Source organism: Halyomorpha halys, unplaced genomic scaffold, assembly GCF_000696795.3.
Source record: "Halyomorpha halys isolate HHAL.00 unplaced genomic scaffold, Hhal_1.1 Scaffold45.1, whole genome shotgun sequence".
NCBI classification, from domain to species: Eukaryota; Metazoa; Arthropoda; class Insecta; order Hemiptera; family Pentatomidae; genus Halyomorpha; species Halyomorpha halys.
In genome coordinates, this window is record NW_027113993.1 from 2,721,507 (window position 1) to 2,738,709 (window position 17,203).

The 17,203-nt window shown below is 37.0% G+C and overlaps 1 protein-coding gene across 1 annotated transcript; it reads left to right on the forward strand.

Moving 5' to 3' along the window:
* Positions 1-3,884: 3,884 nt before the first annotated feature.
* LOC106688829 (IQ motif and ubiquitin-like domain-containing protein) lies at positions 3,885-6,288 on the forward strand. The gene has a single exon (XM_014433487.2). The coding sequence runs from the start codon at positions 3,944-3,946 to the stop codon at positions 6,056-6,058; it is 2,115 nt and encodes a 704-aa protein (XP_014288973.1). The 5' UTR covers positions 3,885-3,943; the 3' UTR covers positions 6,059-6,288.
* Positions 6,289-17,203: the final 10,915 nt, after the last annotated feature.

A 17,203-nucleotide genomic window follows, 5' to 3' on the forward strand; every position in this document is an offset into this window, starting at 1 on the left:
AGCTCTCTTTCCAATGCACAGTAACTGGTCTCCGTCTCTGTCAGGCGCCTACTGGCATACGCCAATGGGCGATCTCCTCCTTCACCCTCCTAAGACAACACCGCTCCCAGTGCAGTTTTCACTCGCATCTGTAGTAATAGTGAATTGCCGGTGAAGTCTGGGAAAGCAAGCGGAGTCTTCCACCAGCGAAGTGATGATCACCTTCCTGCCTTTCTTCAGAAGATTGTTGAGTGGGACGAGGTACTCAGCCATTTCTGTAACAAATCTCCGGTAATAATTCAAAGTTCCCAGCAACCTCCGCACTCCTTCAGGCACAGCAATCTCAAACTGCAACTTTGTCTGCGTCGACTTTAACTCCTTCCCTGGAAATGGTGTGTCCCAAAAAATTTATTTGTGCCTTTCCCAACAATGATTTTTCTTCAGATAGTTTAGGCCCAAATTTCCTGATTCTCTGGAATACGCTGTGTAAATGTTTCACGTGTTCGTCTTAGTTCTTACTGAACACAAGTAGATCATCCATATACATCTGACATACAGATTCGTCAATTCCCCTTAAAAATTCGTCCATTAGGCGCTGGAAAGTTATGGGAGCATTTTTGAGTCCAAACGGCATTCGTGTAAATTCGTAGTAGCCCCTCTCGAAAGTGAATGCCGTCTTATGTTGATCCTTAGAGTGCATTTTGATTTGATGATATCCAGACATAAAGTCCAATGTGCTAAATACCGTCGCCCCGCTCAGCCTGTCCAAAATGTTTTCAAATCATCAAGTATCGCATCGGATACTTCTCATCTACGGTATTCTCGTTCAGCTTCCTGTAATCAATCAACATTTTTTTTCTTGAGGCTAAAAAATATTCTGGTATCCAATTCATCATCATACAATCAGCTGATCAGCTCAGTCAACTGATATAGAAGTATCAGCTGACTCAGGCCGTAACTTTATATATATATAGTTATGGTTGGACAAGGCCTGTTTACAACTCTAATCCTAACTCCCCATGTAAATAAACCCCAATAATGTCTATAATGAGTATCACAGAGATAATAAAGCAGTATCATTCTAGTAAGCGTGCGCTATAATTCTGTTCCCTTTTTTTAAGTCACTGTTCTCTCATCAAGTGATTTTTTTTAAACGTTCTCTCATCAAGGATTTTTTTTTTAACTATTCTCTCATCAACGATTTTTTTTTCTCTTTCTTCCTCCGGCTTTCTTTCCTTTTATTTCTCCTATACTGTCACTTTTTTACAGACCAGGATGGTTAATGATGAAAGTCAACCACAACTACAGCCCGCAGTGAGGCCGCTGGTTTTACAGATCCCGGTGGCAACTGACTTCTGGAGTTCATGCAGCCCCTACAGTCCCGGCGGCTGTTCCGGTGACCCCTCGTACCAGAGACCACTCTCTCGTCTACTCATGCAATATGTTGGATAAAATGTAAGTGAGAGCAGTAACCTCTCAGGATATTAGTAAAGCCATCTCAGACTTGTTGCGGTTCTCAGGCGAAATCGGTGAGTTAAATCACTTTATTAAAGGTGGTGATCGCATCATGGAGAGGTTAGCAGCCAAGGTCTCAGAGGAGTTGCTGGACAAGAATGACTCTATTCCTCTCAATGCAGCGCTCATGTGCCGGATCGAGCAAAGTATTTTGAACCATATTAAGGCAGACGAGGAAACAGCATAGCCAGTAGTGAAGAAACGATTAAATAAGGCCTATGGATGAGGCAGATGTTCCCCAGAAGAAGACATTTTCTACATGCTGTGGGAGAGGAGATTTTTTTTGGCTGACATTTTTCATTCTGGTAAAAAGAAAATGTGGGAGGCACGCCTCTCATTCTCCTTTTGTCCCGAAAACAGTTTTTTATTAACACAGACCAGTCACTGAGAACAAAATGTATTCAGTTTGAAATTAGGTCTAATTTACAAAGTTCTTTCCAGCAATAAAATAGAGCTTAAAAGCTAACAGAATTAATTTATACCCGATTTATGTATTTGAAATTAATAAATGTCTACGATTCTTTTTTTGTAATATATGCATTAAAAGAGGAGAGGCAGCGTACGTTGGATAACCGTTTATCATGAAACGAAATTTTTTTTAGTTATACTAGGTCCGAAGGTTCTTGCTATTGCACCCTTAGAAGCGAGAAAAAAAAATATATTTTAGAATTTTTTTATCTTATTACATACCAATATTGCTCTGAATGCATTTAGTAATTATTGTATTCTAATTGATTTTGTTTTGGTTTTTTTAATAAGAAAAAAAGATTATTGATCGATTATATTAAATGAGTTTATGTGTGTGCAAAAAATTACAAAAACCAAATTCCTCATCTAGTAAAGTAGAAGAAAAAATTCTTTAGGAGAAACAAAGTAAGATTCGATTTTAGCATCTTTTGGAACCCTTAAATGGGAATACTCAAACAAACTAAAAATTGGAAATTTTAGGAGTATATTTCCTTTCTGCCGCCAAACAAAACATATTTTACCCGGCCTACTTAGCAACATCAGTTGGCAGAAACCTGTGTGATGTGGATATACTATTGAAACAATTTAGACTGATTGACACTGCACTGGGTCAGGTAGAATATTTTTTGTATTTTATGAAACTTTATATTTAAGGGTTTTTGAGCACGTTATAAAATAATCTGACTTATATTTTTGTAAAGAAAATGTTTTCATCCTACCTTATAAATAGTGATTTATGAGATTTTTCAATAAATTTAAATGCTATTGACTTTTTTGTTTGTTTTTTTATTTTACTTAAGAAGACAAATCAATTCGTATTTCATTGCGATATTATGACATAGTAGTCATAATAACTGCACAGTATTAAAATAATTCAGACCAACAAAACTAGGAATTGGAACAAAATATTTTTTTATGGAGAAATAAAGCTGATATTCGCTTTTCATACCCCCAAGTAAACCGAATTTAAACCCGCATACGAATTTTCATAGTAATATAAAATAGATTAAAGTCTTAATAATTTGAAACTGCTTATTCTTCCATATGAAGGTATAAACTCTGGAAGATATAGACATAGCTTGTTGTTGTTTATATTGGCGCGATTGACCGTGGAGGTCCAAGGCCTCGCGCTATGTACTTAAGAAATACATCGCGCGTTTCTTGACGTGGTTTTCATAGGGTGGGTCCTTCACTCCCAAGCCTATTTTTGTGAGTGCCACACATTGGCTGACGGGTCTCACAAATGCCTCGGGGGAGGTTGTGAGAGAGTATTGTATAGTTATATGCTCGAAAAAATTCCCGGAGAAGGCCGGGGACTCGAACTCGCAATCTATGGGTTGACAGGCCCGTTACCACGCTGCTACAGTCACACATAATGAATTAAATGAATAAATTAAATGCTTAATTAAAATAATGTCAATAAGATGAAAGAATAACCTATTTTTCTTTTTATAGATGTAATTCACAGTAATAGTTTTTCTAAGCATACTGACGTTCAATCTACGATATATTAGTAATAAGATTATTTTCTACATAAACTTTAGAAGATATTGACATAGCTTGAAGGAGTGAAAATCAGCTTTCAAAGTTATAATTACATTGGATTTGGATAACATGGTGTGGAATTATGAAATTATTTTATGAACCAAATTGGTGAATGGGTCTGAAACGTAGAGTCAAGTTGTAGGTGAGGTGTTGTAATGCATTGCTATGATTTGTGAATTTTGAAGGTCAAAGTCAAAACGTATGATTTAATTATTTCTATATATTCATTTTCTTTCAACTTCCAAGACTCGTTGCCTAATTTATTTATTCTTCTAATTTCTGTCTAATTCCTATTATTTATGATTAATATAAGTATTTACAATCATTTGAAATATACACAGAAATAATTTTCAATTTTAAAATAATCATATGTTTAGATTATTTTTAACGTTAGTAGGTGAAGTAAAACATTAACTGTAGAAGATAAGTTATTAAAATGACGGAAAGGACAACTAGTAAACAGGCCTTCATCCACAAAAAGTCCCTTTGTCTTGGTAAGAATATACAAATGGTGTTAATATACTTTAAAATGCCGAACGCAATAGTACTAAGAGATTGGTTTCCACTATACACAAATGTTTGGGAAATACAGCAAAAACTTGCAGCGAATATCAATACAAATGCACAAAATCTCATACTAAAATCAAAAGGGTCTCAATTGGATCCCTGGATACCTTTGGCAGGTCTAGAATATGAAGATAAACTCCTTTTTGTATTCGATGTTGAAGTCATTGATGATACTGACGGTAAATTCGGTAAAATGTTGCCTGAAAATGTTCTGAGAGTTGTGAAAGTTTTAAACAAAGATAATAAATGGGTTGAACTGAATGTAGACATCGCAATAGAAAACGTCAAGAAGCCATGGTTAGGAGGATTTAGGAACAAGATAACAAAGGCAGAGTACCATCATGCCACCGTCCAAACTGAAACGGTAGGAGGGAGGCGCCACAAATTTGGACAAGCTCCACCCGTGACCATGGACGGGTTCTCCCAAACCCGAAAGTACCATCCTAAGGATACCGGATGTCAGACGCGTCATGATCATGGTACTCAAATGCCAGTACTCGGACTTTACTCAGCCAACTATAAAGACAGGATTGTTGACCCTGGTATTTACAAGGAACATGTAGAACTCTGTTTCCCAGAGCTACCTCTAACCGTTCTGAACAAGTTCAAGAACATATGCATGGAACTGATAAAAAGAAGCAAAGATGATAAAATAAGAATGAAAAGAAAGGAAATGCTGAAAGAAAAAATGAAAATGCTCCAAGTTCATTCCCAGAGAGCTGATTGGGATTTCACTATCTCTACAATTTACCCGACGGACAGATACGGCATCGAAAATCTTTACGTTTTAATAAACAATTGGTATGATCATGAGAGAAAGAAACTCATAGAATCCTTCGTATTTCCAACGAGTCCTGGTTTCAAGGCTTGCTTACTGAATGTGTTTAAGAAAAAGGTAAGTTATCTGCGACAGATAGATGTACTCAAGACAAAGCAAAGGGATGAAAGCTTGAAGAAACAACGCATACAATTTTTTGATGAAGCAGCCAAGCCCAAGATTCGTTATTATCCCAAAGGTAATATAACCGTAATAGAAACATGTAGTGCAATAAAGTCTAAAATTCTTAAAGAGCTATATAGCTGTTATACCAGGCGTGATTATAAGCCCGAAGAGAGGGTAGAAATGTTACTCCAACTAAAGTGTAACGTAGAGAATACGATACCCATCGACCTGGCGTTACCGTTGATAGAATTATTAAACCGGGAGATAGATATGATGTCAATGGGAATGAAACATCTTGAAGGGCTCAGAAAGAGAATCACTGAGATGCTATTTTATTTGTTCACATCGAAAGAAGTGTTTGGGAAAGCCCCATGGGATAGTGACGAAACGATCAACTACACAACAACGAGATGCATAAGTTGCAATGAACTGAAGCCTAGTAAAGCATTTATAAAAAGAAATATCAATAGTCGTCATTGTAAATCCTGTTTATGGCTTCTTAACAGAAATACAGGAGTCCCTCCGCTAGGACCTTACAAGTTTATGTTAGCTGAAATGAGGAAATGTTTAATAAACAAAAAACACTCGATTCTTGATATAATTAAACCACACGAGATATTTAGACTGGTCAATAAAGTGTGGAATGGTAAGTCTGCATTATCGGGTAACAGAGACCCTTTTAAACTTTGGCTCGCGAGATGGGATGTCCAACGAGAATGGACACCTTGGAACTGCATTCTTCTGACAAAGGATGAAGTACAGATTCATGAACAAGTAGAAAACCCAGAAACGTTTTATGAACAGCGCTTCATTTTTGAAGTCAAACGCAAACATATAGAGGCCAAAATGGAATTCAAAAAGTTACATGCTGATTATTTGCAGTGGAAAGCCGATACTGATAAGGTTATGGAAGATAAAGCGAAAAGGAGAAAAGAAGAATACTTTAAAACTAGCGATCCTTTTTTTCAACCTGCTGAGTTCTGTGTAAGAAATAAACTTGATACAGGTACCTTTGATGAAAATAAACTGTATCAAGGATAATGACTCTGTTTTCATTTCGCTAACCTTTTTATATCAATGACTATCGATTCAACTGTCTGAGAGTTTTTTTTTTTTATTGTAGAAATGCTTTTTTGACAATAAGCAATGCTGGCCAACAAGACAATACAAACATAATACAACAAAAATTGTAATTTAGAGCCAGTACTTTGTCACGGGAGATAGGGACAAACTGAATGCCACACATCTTAATTGAAAAGACAGCGAGTTTATACATATGTAATCATAATTAAATGTTAAAAATAAATAAATACATAAAATATGATACATATTATTGTATTAAATATACTAGTCAGAAAATGATACATTAGTCCTGTGGCATTGTTGATGTATATATTATATATCGATGATTTTCTCATTTAAAAGGCCAGGAAAATAAATTTACGTTATCTACCGATAAGATCTATTCATTTATATTTGTATTGATCTAACCTCCATTATTGACGCTTCGGTTTACTATGCTTCTTATTTTCCTTTTTAAATTATCATTTATGTTATTTTATAATAAAGAGATAAATAATAAATAGATTAGTCAAATAAATACCCTGAAAGAAATAGCGTAAAAAGCAGGCCTACAAGTCTCATACGAAAAGAAAGAATTTATGATAACGGAAAAAAAACTACGACAAAAAAGTATTAGAGATGAAATATGGACAGATAAGAGTGACAAAGTAATTTAAATATCTGGGAGAGATAGTACGCAATAACGGTTTGGAGAAAGAGAGCATAAAGGGGAAAATTTAGAAGTTGGAAAGATTGCGGAGCTTAGCCTTTCCAACTTCATGATTTTCAATCAGGCAATATTTACAATTTGAAGAACCTATCGTCTAACACAAAAATAAGACATTAGAACGCTGTCATAAAACCAGTAGTTTTATACGGAATGGAGACATGTCCCCTAGCCCAGAAAAATTACTGAAAATAGGGAGAAGGATTCTGAGGAGAACCTATGGGCCCATGAAAACTCAGGAAGGCTACAGTTTAAAGACTAAATCAGGAAATCTTCAGAGAGATAAATGACCTAGAAACCGAAATAAGAATAAAAAGGCTGACATTGTACGGGCATATAATGATAATGTACCAAAGGAAAATAAACAGAACCTCTTTGACAGAATCCGTGAATACAAGAGCGTGAAGCAAATAAGAGAGGAAACAAAAAAAAATTGAAAATAACAGACAAAGTCTGCCTGGATAGAGAAAAGTGCAGAAATAATTAAAAGAAATCAATGTTCTTGCGGCAAATAAAGAAAAACGGAAGGGTGCAGGTTGGTCGGAAGAGAGGAAGCAAAGGAACGCAGAAATGATAGGATGCTGGGAAAGAAGTAAAGCAAAAATGAGAAGGCAAAAGTACTGATATTCGCGTTATCTTGAAGGCAATTCTGTGAAAAAAAGAGACAAACGTTTTATCAATTACGACTGATCAAATGCATAAAAATTGTTTTATAAATATGAAAAAAGTTTGAATACAAATATATTATGTATTCAATTACATAACATATTTGCATTCAAACCTTTTTTTTTTATTCATAAACTTTTTTCTAATTGGAAAATTGTCATTCTTGTAAAATGAAAATGGGGGGAGCGAGACACCATTCAGCTGAGGACAGGTTTTACTTAACACAAACCTTTCCGAGACGTTTTTAATTCTGATTTTCTCATGTTTAATTGTGATATTCTCTGTCTTGGGAGATATTTTCAGAATATTTATAATAATAATAAACAATTATAATAGTTGCTATTGCTGACAAAAGAGTGTTGTTTTACTTTTATTTAATGAATATTAATTATAAAAAAAAGATAACCTCTAATTATTGATAACTTGTTATAAAAAAAACAACAGAGAACACAACGCTTTCTGTTCGAAATAAGATCAAACTAGCAGTGTTAGTTCTTGGAATGAAATATAACTCTCAAGCTAATCAAATTAATTCATAACCGATTTATGTATTTCCCTTTTTAATTTTATGATTTTTTTTTTAAATCATGCATTGTCACTCATTAAGAATGATTGCCACATTAGAACTACAATGGGGACGTTTCCACAGAAGTGGGCAATTCAGAGTTATTTTTGAGAGGTCTTTAGTTTATATATATATAATCATTTTTTTTTTCACTCAATTCCTACGACTATTCAACCTAGTCTTGCTAGAAAATCAACAACATCCTTCAGACTTTAAACTTTTTGTCTTGGGGAAAAATTAAAATAAAAATGAAAACAGGTTAAGAGGAGAATATAAAAAAAGATGATAATATAAAAAATAACATTATTTTATTAATAAAGTTAATATTTTATCAGAAGTCTGCAAAATACGTTTCATACTGCGATTGGTTCAACAGATATGTATGCCTGTTACTAGAAGAATAAACCCGTCCGAGCAGATCGGTGGTAATATAAATTCGAAACTTGCGAGAATGAAATATAACTGGCAATTTTTATTACAGGCTTTTGGTCCTTAGTGTGTTTTTTTTTCGAGGAATTCAATTATAAATGATTTATTTACTTTAATAGTTGAATGAGCTTATTACTTTAATCACTTCACGAATCTTTAACGAGAAAATTTGGAAGAAATATTTGTAAGTGTGCCATAAAGAGCAATAGTAACAGTCGATGATAATTATTCGGTCACTTTCATATATTTTGCCAACTGCAGACTCATTATAACTTCACCAATGGGAAAAAACGAGAAGAAAACACTTTAATATATCTGGTTCAATTTTTTTAATATTCATTACTACCATTGAGTATAGAATATATATAATTTTAGAAGCGGTAGAATATGAGTGATATTGGAAGTAAAGTAGACAAAATTACTATTATATTTCGGACCTGGAATAAATCACACAAAAAATATAACAAATTGAAATGTTGTCATTGATTTTACTTAAAACGTGTCTCCATAAGATTGAATTTTCGGTAAAATTACTACTCATAACCTTGCAAAAAGTAGATTTATTAGTAGTGATATATCTCCTTCAACATCGAACCAATTAACGCTGGTTCTCGATTAGACCCTCAGCCAATTACCTTTTACTGAGTGATTTAGCTAGTCCAAGTGACGTGTGGTAGACCACGCTCTGTCGTCCGATCTATCTTTGAAGGGGGTAGTATGGGACGGCAATGCACTATATATACCACAGATACTCTAGACAGTTTAATAATAAATTTAAATCAAAGAACAAAAGATATTATGCGAATACGTAGACTTTTCTAACTAGATTCTTGGAAAAATAAAATCAAGACACGATTTAAGGGAAAAAACAGAAAAAGAACGCATTACCCATATATGACATATAGGGCAATTGGGACTGTCTTGCTGCCTAAAAATGTCTTAGCCAATAAAATCAAACAAAATTAAAATAAACAATAGTACGATCTAAAATACTCCGAGACAAGAACGTTTCAGAACGAATAAATATTACCTCCAAAAACAATTGTTTTGGCAGTCTTGGAATTTAATATTTTCAATTGGATTTCCTTTCATACGTTGAGTTAATACGTTAATATCTCTTTTTCTTGTAGCCCAACCAATTTATCACATCTGCATTATGTGTACTTAAGTTGGGGTGAAGCATACTCGTCCACGTGCGTTCCCCTGGACGTCATCATTCCACAGTACTGCTAGATATAAACAGCATAGTATAAGGGATACTGAATTTATGCACAGTCACCAATTAGGCAGATGTCTTGCGGCAACATAATAAGGCCCATCTGTAGCCTGTCTTCCAAAGCTTCTTTTTCAAGGCAAATCCAACCTCCTTTACTAGAATGCTGATTGACTAACCTATGCTGAATTTGTCGAATTCACGAAGATTGTAGTACAATAGATCATTGATATTTTTGGTATCGTAGAAGCAGAAGTAGCATTAAATTAAATTGCGCATGAGACAATCCCGAAGCCACCGTCAAAGGGTACCAGCCTTTTTGGAATGAAGAGCTCCAGAAGTTCAAAAATGAAAGATATAAGGCCAGAAAAGGGGCAGAGATAACAGGGACTGACGCCAAGCTGGATTTTAAGCTAATTGTTGTAGAAGTCAAGCACAATTCCATCTCAAATCTCCTCCAAAATCCAAAGATGGAAAGACTGCTTATCTATACATTTTTAGCCTTAACAATGAAAGAACCCGTCACTCAAAGCCCTGGAAACTGAGGGGTAAATTACTTACGTATAACGGTGACATAAGCAAACACTAGTTTAAACATTTTGCTCAGGTATCCAATTATAATGTCAAACCTTCGGAAAGCTTTTCAAGATTCCACTTCCCTCCTGTTCGACTGAAGAACAGGAAAGACTCTTCAATTCTCCATTTAATGAAGATGAACTCGATTCAGCCCTACATAGCATTCAAGATGGAAAGAGCTCTGGACCGAATGACATATTAGGCCAATTGAAAGAAAAATATTTCTACATTTCCTCAATCTTGTCTGAGAAACACATTATTCGAGTGAATGACGTAAAATTTAAAGTTTGGCGATTGTGAAGAAAGATAAATCAGCTGATACAGCATGCAACTTCTAATCAATCTCTTTTACAAGCGTTTTCTCAAACCTTTATGGGAGAATGATTTTGATGAGCATGGATCTTACGTAGATACAAAGAAACTTTTGTCAGAAGGGCAAGTTGGTTTATGCTGGAATCGAAAAAGGAAACAGATTAATGCAGGAAATTGGAAGAAAGCGAACTCAATGTATTAAGGACGTTACCAACGTCATCAGAGTACCTTAACTGTGATGGTCGAATTTTGGGCTGCGTTTGACCAGTTATGGAGAGGAGGAGTCCTCCAAAAAATGGGAGAAAAGGGTATAGGAGGAATGTTATCAGAAACTACCCGTTCACACCTTAACAATCATACGAGTCAATTACGTCCCCATAACGTAATTCAGACAAGAAAGGGTCTGTCCCAGGTCCCTATCTTAAGCCCAATCCTTTCGAATATGGTGTATGATATTAGGAATGTCATTAACGAAACACCTGGAGTAAATGCCCTGCTATATGCAGATGAACTAAGTATAGTTAATGTAACCATCTTTATGTGAACATCTTTGCTCAACATTGAGCAAGTAGAAGAAAATAAAATGGTTATTAATGCATCGAACACTTTTTAACCTTAACCACCACTAAAATATCTTTGGTTTTTGGCCGGTATAGTGTGGTGCCGGAAGAAAGACACCCACCCGGTGATTTACATCAATCATCCTCAAGATAGACCTGGACGCTTTCTGCGGACTCGCATTTCCTTTTTCCTTTTTTTAAATTTATGAATACGTTTTATTCTTAGATTATTTTTATTTATTTCTCATTTTTATTATTTGCTTCAGATAAAATTGTTTCCACAATCTTGTGATGACTACAATATCTTTCTCCCAATCTCTGTATACTACCCTATATACTTTCCATGTCTGTCATCTAAACCACCTATCACGTAAATTCTCAATCCACAGCTGCCCAATATCATGAGTCCCTACAGTACTCTACTCATAATTTTTACATCAAAAATAGTTAAGACCATATTTTCCCTCTTTTATTTCCCTACCAGAGACTATTTCTTTATCTGTCACGACATGTGAGGCCAAACTATGGAATTGTTGACCTATTTGTACATAACAGCCTGAATTTCCGAATCCTTGAAATCTTAACCTCTTTCAACCATCCATATAATGTATTCTTCCTCGCCGCAATTTCCTACAATGCACTTCTTGCATGTATCATCCCTCAACAACCACGTTCCTTTCGCCAGTAATATAATTTCTGATGACCTCAATACTAATCTCCCTTCTCACTTCCATGATAAACGTTACCTGGAAAATTCCTTCTATTCCCTCCACTTCTTCATTTTTCTTTTTAATCCCACAGACGACACCTACTGTTCTGATATAGCGTTAGATTTGTTCCTCATCGGTTTAGCCCAAGATTTTCTCCTCATCTCAACTTGTAAATAACCAAATCTAAATATCCTATTATATCCACACACACCAGCAATCTCTTCTAAAACTGTGACTTTCCGTAGCAGAGAAGCTCTCATCTGCAAAAACATTTTACCCGATCTCAAAGCACTCAAATCGAGTAAAATCTATTCTACTACTTACAGTGATTCCATTATTGTCATTCTCACTTCCAATCTCCTCGTCCTGCGCTTTAAACTTGTAAAAAAAATAAGCGATATGCTGAGGAGGTGCGAAGTGGTATACATAGGCTACATGTACAAGGCTAGCAGAAGATTAGTGTCGGTTGTTCTGAGAGCTCTGCCGTACCGTCAAGCATGAAGTTTACCCGGCAACTAACCGGCTAGTGCCTTCATTGGAGGTGACTTACAACAGGGATGATCCGTCTCTGTACAACGAAGAGAAAGGTTTAGTGAGACGCACCACGGTATGCCCGCCTGTATTGTATCTGTATTGTCGTGGAAAGAATAGTGGAAGAATTGGATACCCTATATTGAAAAAAGGCTTCTTGATATTTACAATGACTGTCAGGAAAGAGGATACTTAACAAGAAGCTGGAAGATTGCCGATCTGAGACTCCTCTACAAGGATGTGGACAAGGATCAGAAGCTCCCTAAGTCCTACAGACCTATATGTTTCCTCTCTGTGATGATCAAGGTTCTGAAGCACTTAATCATGACCAGTCTAGCACCAGTCTTTACAAGACCAAGTCACTCACGGCAATACGGCTCCACAAAAGACAAGGGACTGATGCTCTGTTGCGAGTGTGAGCAGACGTTGCACAGAGGGATAAGCGGTATGTCATGTTGCTGCTCTTTGACATATCCTCCGCATTTGACAGAGTCCGATGGTCCCTCTCCGGCCGTTGCAGAAATGTGAAGCCTCGAGCAACTTATACGACTTGAGGTAGTTCTTGTGAAATAAGAGCTTCCACAGAGAGTGGATGCCCTCAGGGCTCAGTACTTGACTCAGCCCTCTGAAAGCTGAATTTCGACGAGTAGTTGGGAGCCTTAGAGGAAGCTCGGTTCCCTGTCACTGGTTATGTCGTCGATCTGGCAGCAGTGGTGTGGCAATTTGCAATAGCAGAGCTGGGCTAAAACAACAAGCTGAACGTTGTGCCAACCTCGTTGGAGAATAGTGCGAGAGAAAAAAGTTGTGAATGGCCTCTAGCAAGACACGGACCATTCTTTTAAGAGGAAAAACTGAAAGGGTCCACCTTATTTTTTCAATAATTTGAGGAACAAGAATACGTCCAAGTGAGGCGGTCACTTATCTTGGCGCATGATTTGGAAGAGAATTTAACGTTACTCCTCACTTGGATACTTGGGAAATAGGGTGGACTAATCCTTGAACGGTCGTAGTCATGTGGGAGGGGGCGCCTTCTGGGAATTCCATGGGCTATGTCCATGCGAGAAGCACCGCCTGCATCGTCTCAGCCACCCTAGAAGCACAGAGGTTTTTCTAGCCTGTCATAAACGCAGGCATTTTAAGGTGGGCGCGGTGTTGTATTGCATATCAGAAATAAAAGATGATCCATCATATAGTAACCCCACCAGGCACCTTTGTTTCCATCTCCATGTTTTAGCACATACACGTTGAATTCATTGGCCCCTTCCCAAAATCCGACGGAATGCGATATTGCCTATCGATCATTGACCTAATCACCCGTTGGCCTGAGGTTTGCGCTCTGGAGGAGATTACAAGTACAATGGTAGCATCAGCGATTATGAGTATGGGTCTCATGTGAGCATATGGTTCTCCTGCTATGGTACGCCAGCAAAGATTACCAGCGACCAAGGGCGCCAGTTCGAGTCAAACCTGTTCAAGATCTTACTCGTATCTTAAGTATCCAACGAAACAGAACTTCTGCGCATCAATCTCAGTCCAATAGCTGCGTGGAGCGGTGGCACAGGTCTTTAAAAGCGTCCCTCATATCCACGCTAAGCACGTCAGGACGGACAGAGACGTTACTAATAGTCCTTTATAGACCTACGATTGGCAGTGAGAGAGGGAGTCAGCGCAGGAGAAATCTCCGAAAGATCAGGAAGTCAGGAAGTTCGAAAGACACGGTCGTAATCTGGACCTTAGAGAGTAATTTCACGGAAGGAAAAAAACATGCAAGATCCAGCAGTCATCGGGTCCTAAAACCATCTCGATGAATCGACTGAAGGTGGCACATATTTTTCCTGGCGTAAACACAACACCGGGAGGAAGCGACGCGAACGTGGTTCAGTCGACTCCTACGACCGCTGATGGTCACACCGACCATTCGAATGACGCAGAACAGCATTAACCAGTGAATTACACCCACTCTGGACGTGTTTTGAAATAGACTGTTTAGTTCAGCGCTAATATCACTGGGGGGGAGTGATGTAATAGCAACATTGTACATGATATAAATTAATTTTGAAACCTCTCGATTCAATTATGTGTTTTCTTTTTGGCTAAAAAAAGGTTTTAATATATGTTTATATTTCGTTTTGTAATTTGATGGTAACGTTGTAACTAAATTAATAAATACTGTTTCTACTAAGACATCGATCATCATTTTTATTGCCACCCGCATTAAAAATTTATATTTATTTACATTATACACCATCAATAAATTAAGTTATTTGTATTTTTATTATTGGTTTCTGGTTCCTTTTTTCTGCATTTAGTTGTACACTCAATGGTGTATAAAGTCACCGTGACGAACTCGAATTATTCCTACATGATATACACATTGACATTGCCCTACTTACTGAAACTCATTTCACAAAAAGGATGCACTTTTACATACGTGACTACATCACTTATAGATCAGACCACCCAGATAACACTTCCTGCTGATTCTTACATCCTTATCCACAAATCCTTACCCCATTCCCTTATTCCTTCCAATCCAAGTGATGCTATCCAATCAACTTCGGTAATTATTTCAAACAACTTTTCTTATAACCATCTTGATTTCTTTTTCCGAACCCTCGGACCGCGCTGCATAGCTGGATGCTAATGCTAAGCACCAACGATGGGGATATCGCACATCCAACTCCCTTGGTAACATCTTATCCCGTGTTTCCACCTCCAACACCTATTCTCTCCCAAAAATCCGACTTATTGGCCTACATCCCTCAAAAAGCCCCAGATATCCTTGACATATTTATCACCTCTCAGATTTCTCCCTTTTCCCATGCTATTGTTGATTCCCTGGACGACCTATCATCAGATCATAGTCCAATTCTGTTTTTGTTTAGATTCAATCTTCGTACCTAAGCCCTCCGCTACTTCATTGATTACAGGAAGAGTCATCTGGAACAAATTTAAATGTGACCTGGAAAATAAACTAGACTTAAACATTGGACAGAAGACAAAACAAGAGATTGACGAAGCTATTGAAAACCCCACATCATCAATAAAAACAAGCATAACTGACAATACTTCGACTAATAGAATTAATAAGAATAAGAAAAATAACCTATCACAACATATTTGTATCTTATTAAAGGAAATACGCAGAGCAAGATCGAAGTGGCTTAGGACCAGATTTCCAACCGAAACATATTACACCAAATTGACTTACAAACTTAAAGCAGAAATTAGAAAATGCAAAATTTAATAAATTTACTGAGAATCTTCCAACTACTGACAAATCAATATGGCGGACGACTAAAATGTTGCTGAATTTTAAAGACTTTAATTATCCTCTCCCACTGAATCCCAAACCTAGACCAGAACTGACGGAGAAAAATCGCAAATATTCGGACAGCACCTTTCTAAAACCTTTATTACGCATCCTGATATCCTTAACCCAATTCATCTTGAATGTATTGAACAGAAATAAATATTCCACTCCAAAAGACCCTTCCAACTAAAGCATTTCATCCATCAGAAATATCCAGTATCATTAAGAGATTACCAAACCGCAAAGCTCCTGGATATGACCTAATAACATCCCACATCCTAAAACGTCTTCCTAGAAAAACCATCCTATTCCTCACCTACATATATAACACCGTTCTCCATTCCACATATTTCCCTGACCCATGGAAATTATCTATAGTCAAAATAATACCCAAACCCCATAAGCCAACAGAATATCCATCCTCCTACCGTCCTATCTCTCTATTACCTATCATGGGCAAAATCCTCGAAAAACCCATTTTGAAACGCTTATACCCCATCCATGATTCCAATCATATAATACCAGATCACCAATTTGGATTCCGAGCATCTCATTCCACTATCCAGCAATTTCATCATGTAGTGGACGTTATCTCGTCCTCTTTGGTGCGCGGGAGTCTTTTTCGATGTAAAACAGACTTTTGATCGAGTCTGGCACCCGGGACTGCTTTACAAACTCGGTAAATTCCTACCTCCTACATATTTTCCCATTATTCGTTCCTTTCTCACTGACAGATTATTTAGAGTAAACCACAATGGTTCCTATTCATCACTCTTCTTTCGGTCCGGTTCATCTTCGGTGTTCTTCAGGGTATTTTCCTTGGTCCCATCCTCTACACAATCTATGCAGCAGACAATCCCAACCAATCCTAACACTATCCTCACCACGTATGCCGATGACACATGTGTACTCGCTGTTAAATTCTTCAATCCTATATCACAGCCCTCGAAGAATGGTGTGGTAATTGGAGGATTAAAATAAATTCCAACGATACCCATCAACTTACCTTTACCCTTCGTCGTAAACCTACTGACTGTCCTACAGTATACTTCAATAATGTTTCCCTTAACTCTATAGAACAGATCCTCTACCCTGGACTACATCTGGACAAACGACTAGCCTGGAATCCTCACACAAGACTGAAAACTGCACGTCGATTTCGACTATTTCAGCACTTACTAGACAAACTGTCCAAACTTCCAATTCATTACAAAAGACTGATATACATGACAATTTTAAGGCCTATCTGGTCATACGGCGTTGAGCTTTGGGGCACCACTAAACCTTCGAATTCCTCTCGTATCCAATCCTTACAATCCAAAATCCTAAATGCTCCCTACATTGTCACAAATCAAATTATCCACAAAGACCTTAATGTTCGATTTGTAACCGATCTAGCCCGAACCAGATATCAATACTTCCATTATAAACTCCCTAACCACTCAAATCGATTAGTTTCTAATCTTGCTTCCTCTTTTATTCCGGACAATCCTCCGAGGCGTCTGAAAAGAAGATAGCCTCG

Excerpts from the sequence above, each read along its gene's own strand:
- LOC106688829 (XM_014433487.2), top strand. The coding sequence starts at position 3,944 with ATGACGGAAAGGACAACTAGTAAACAGGCCTTCATCCACAAAAAGTCC.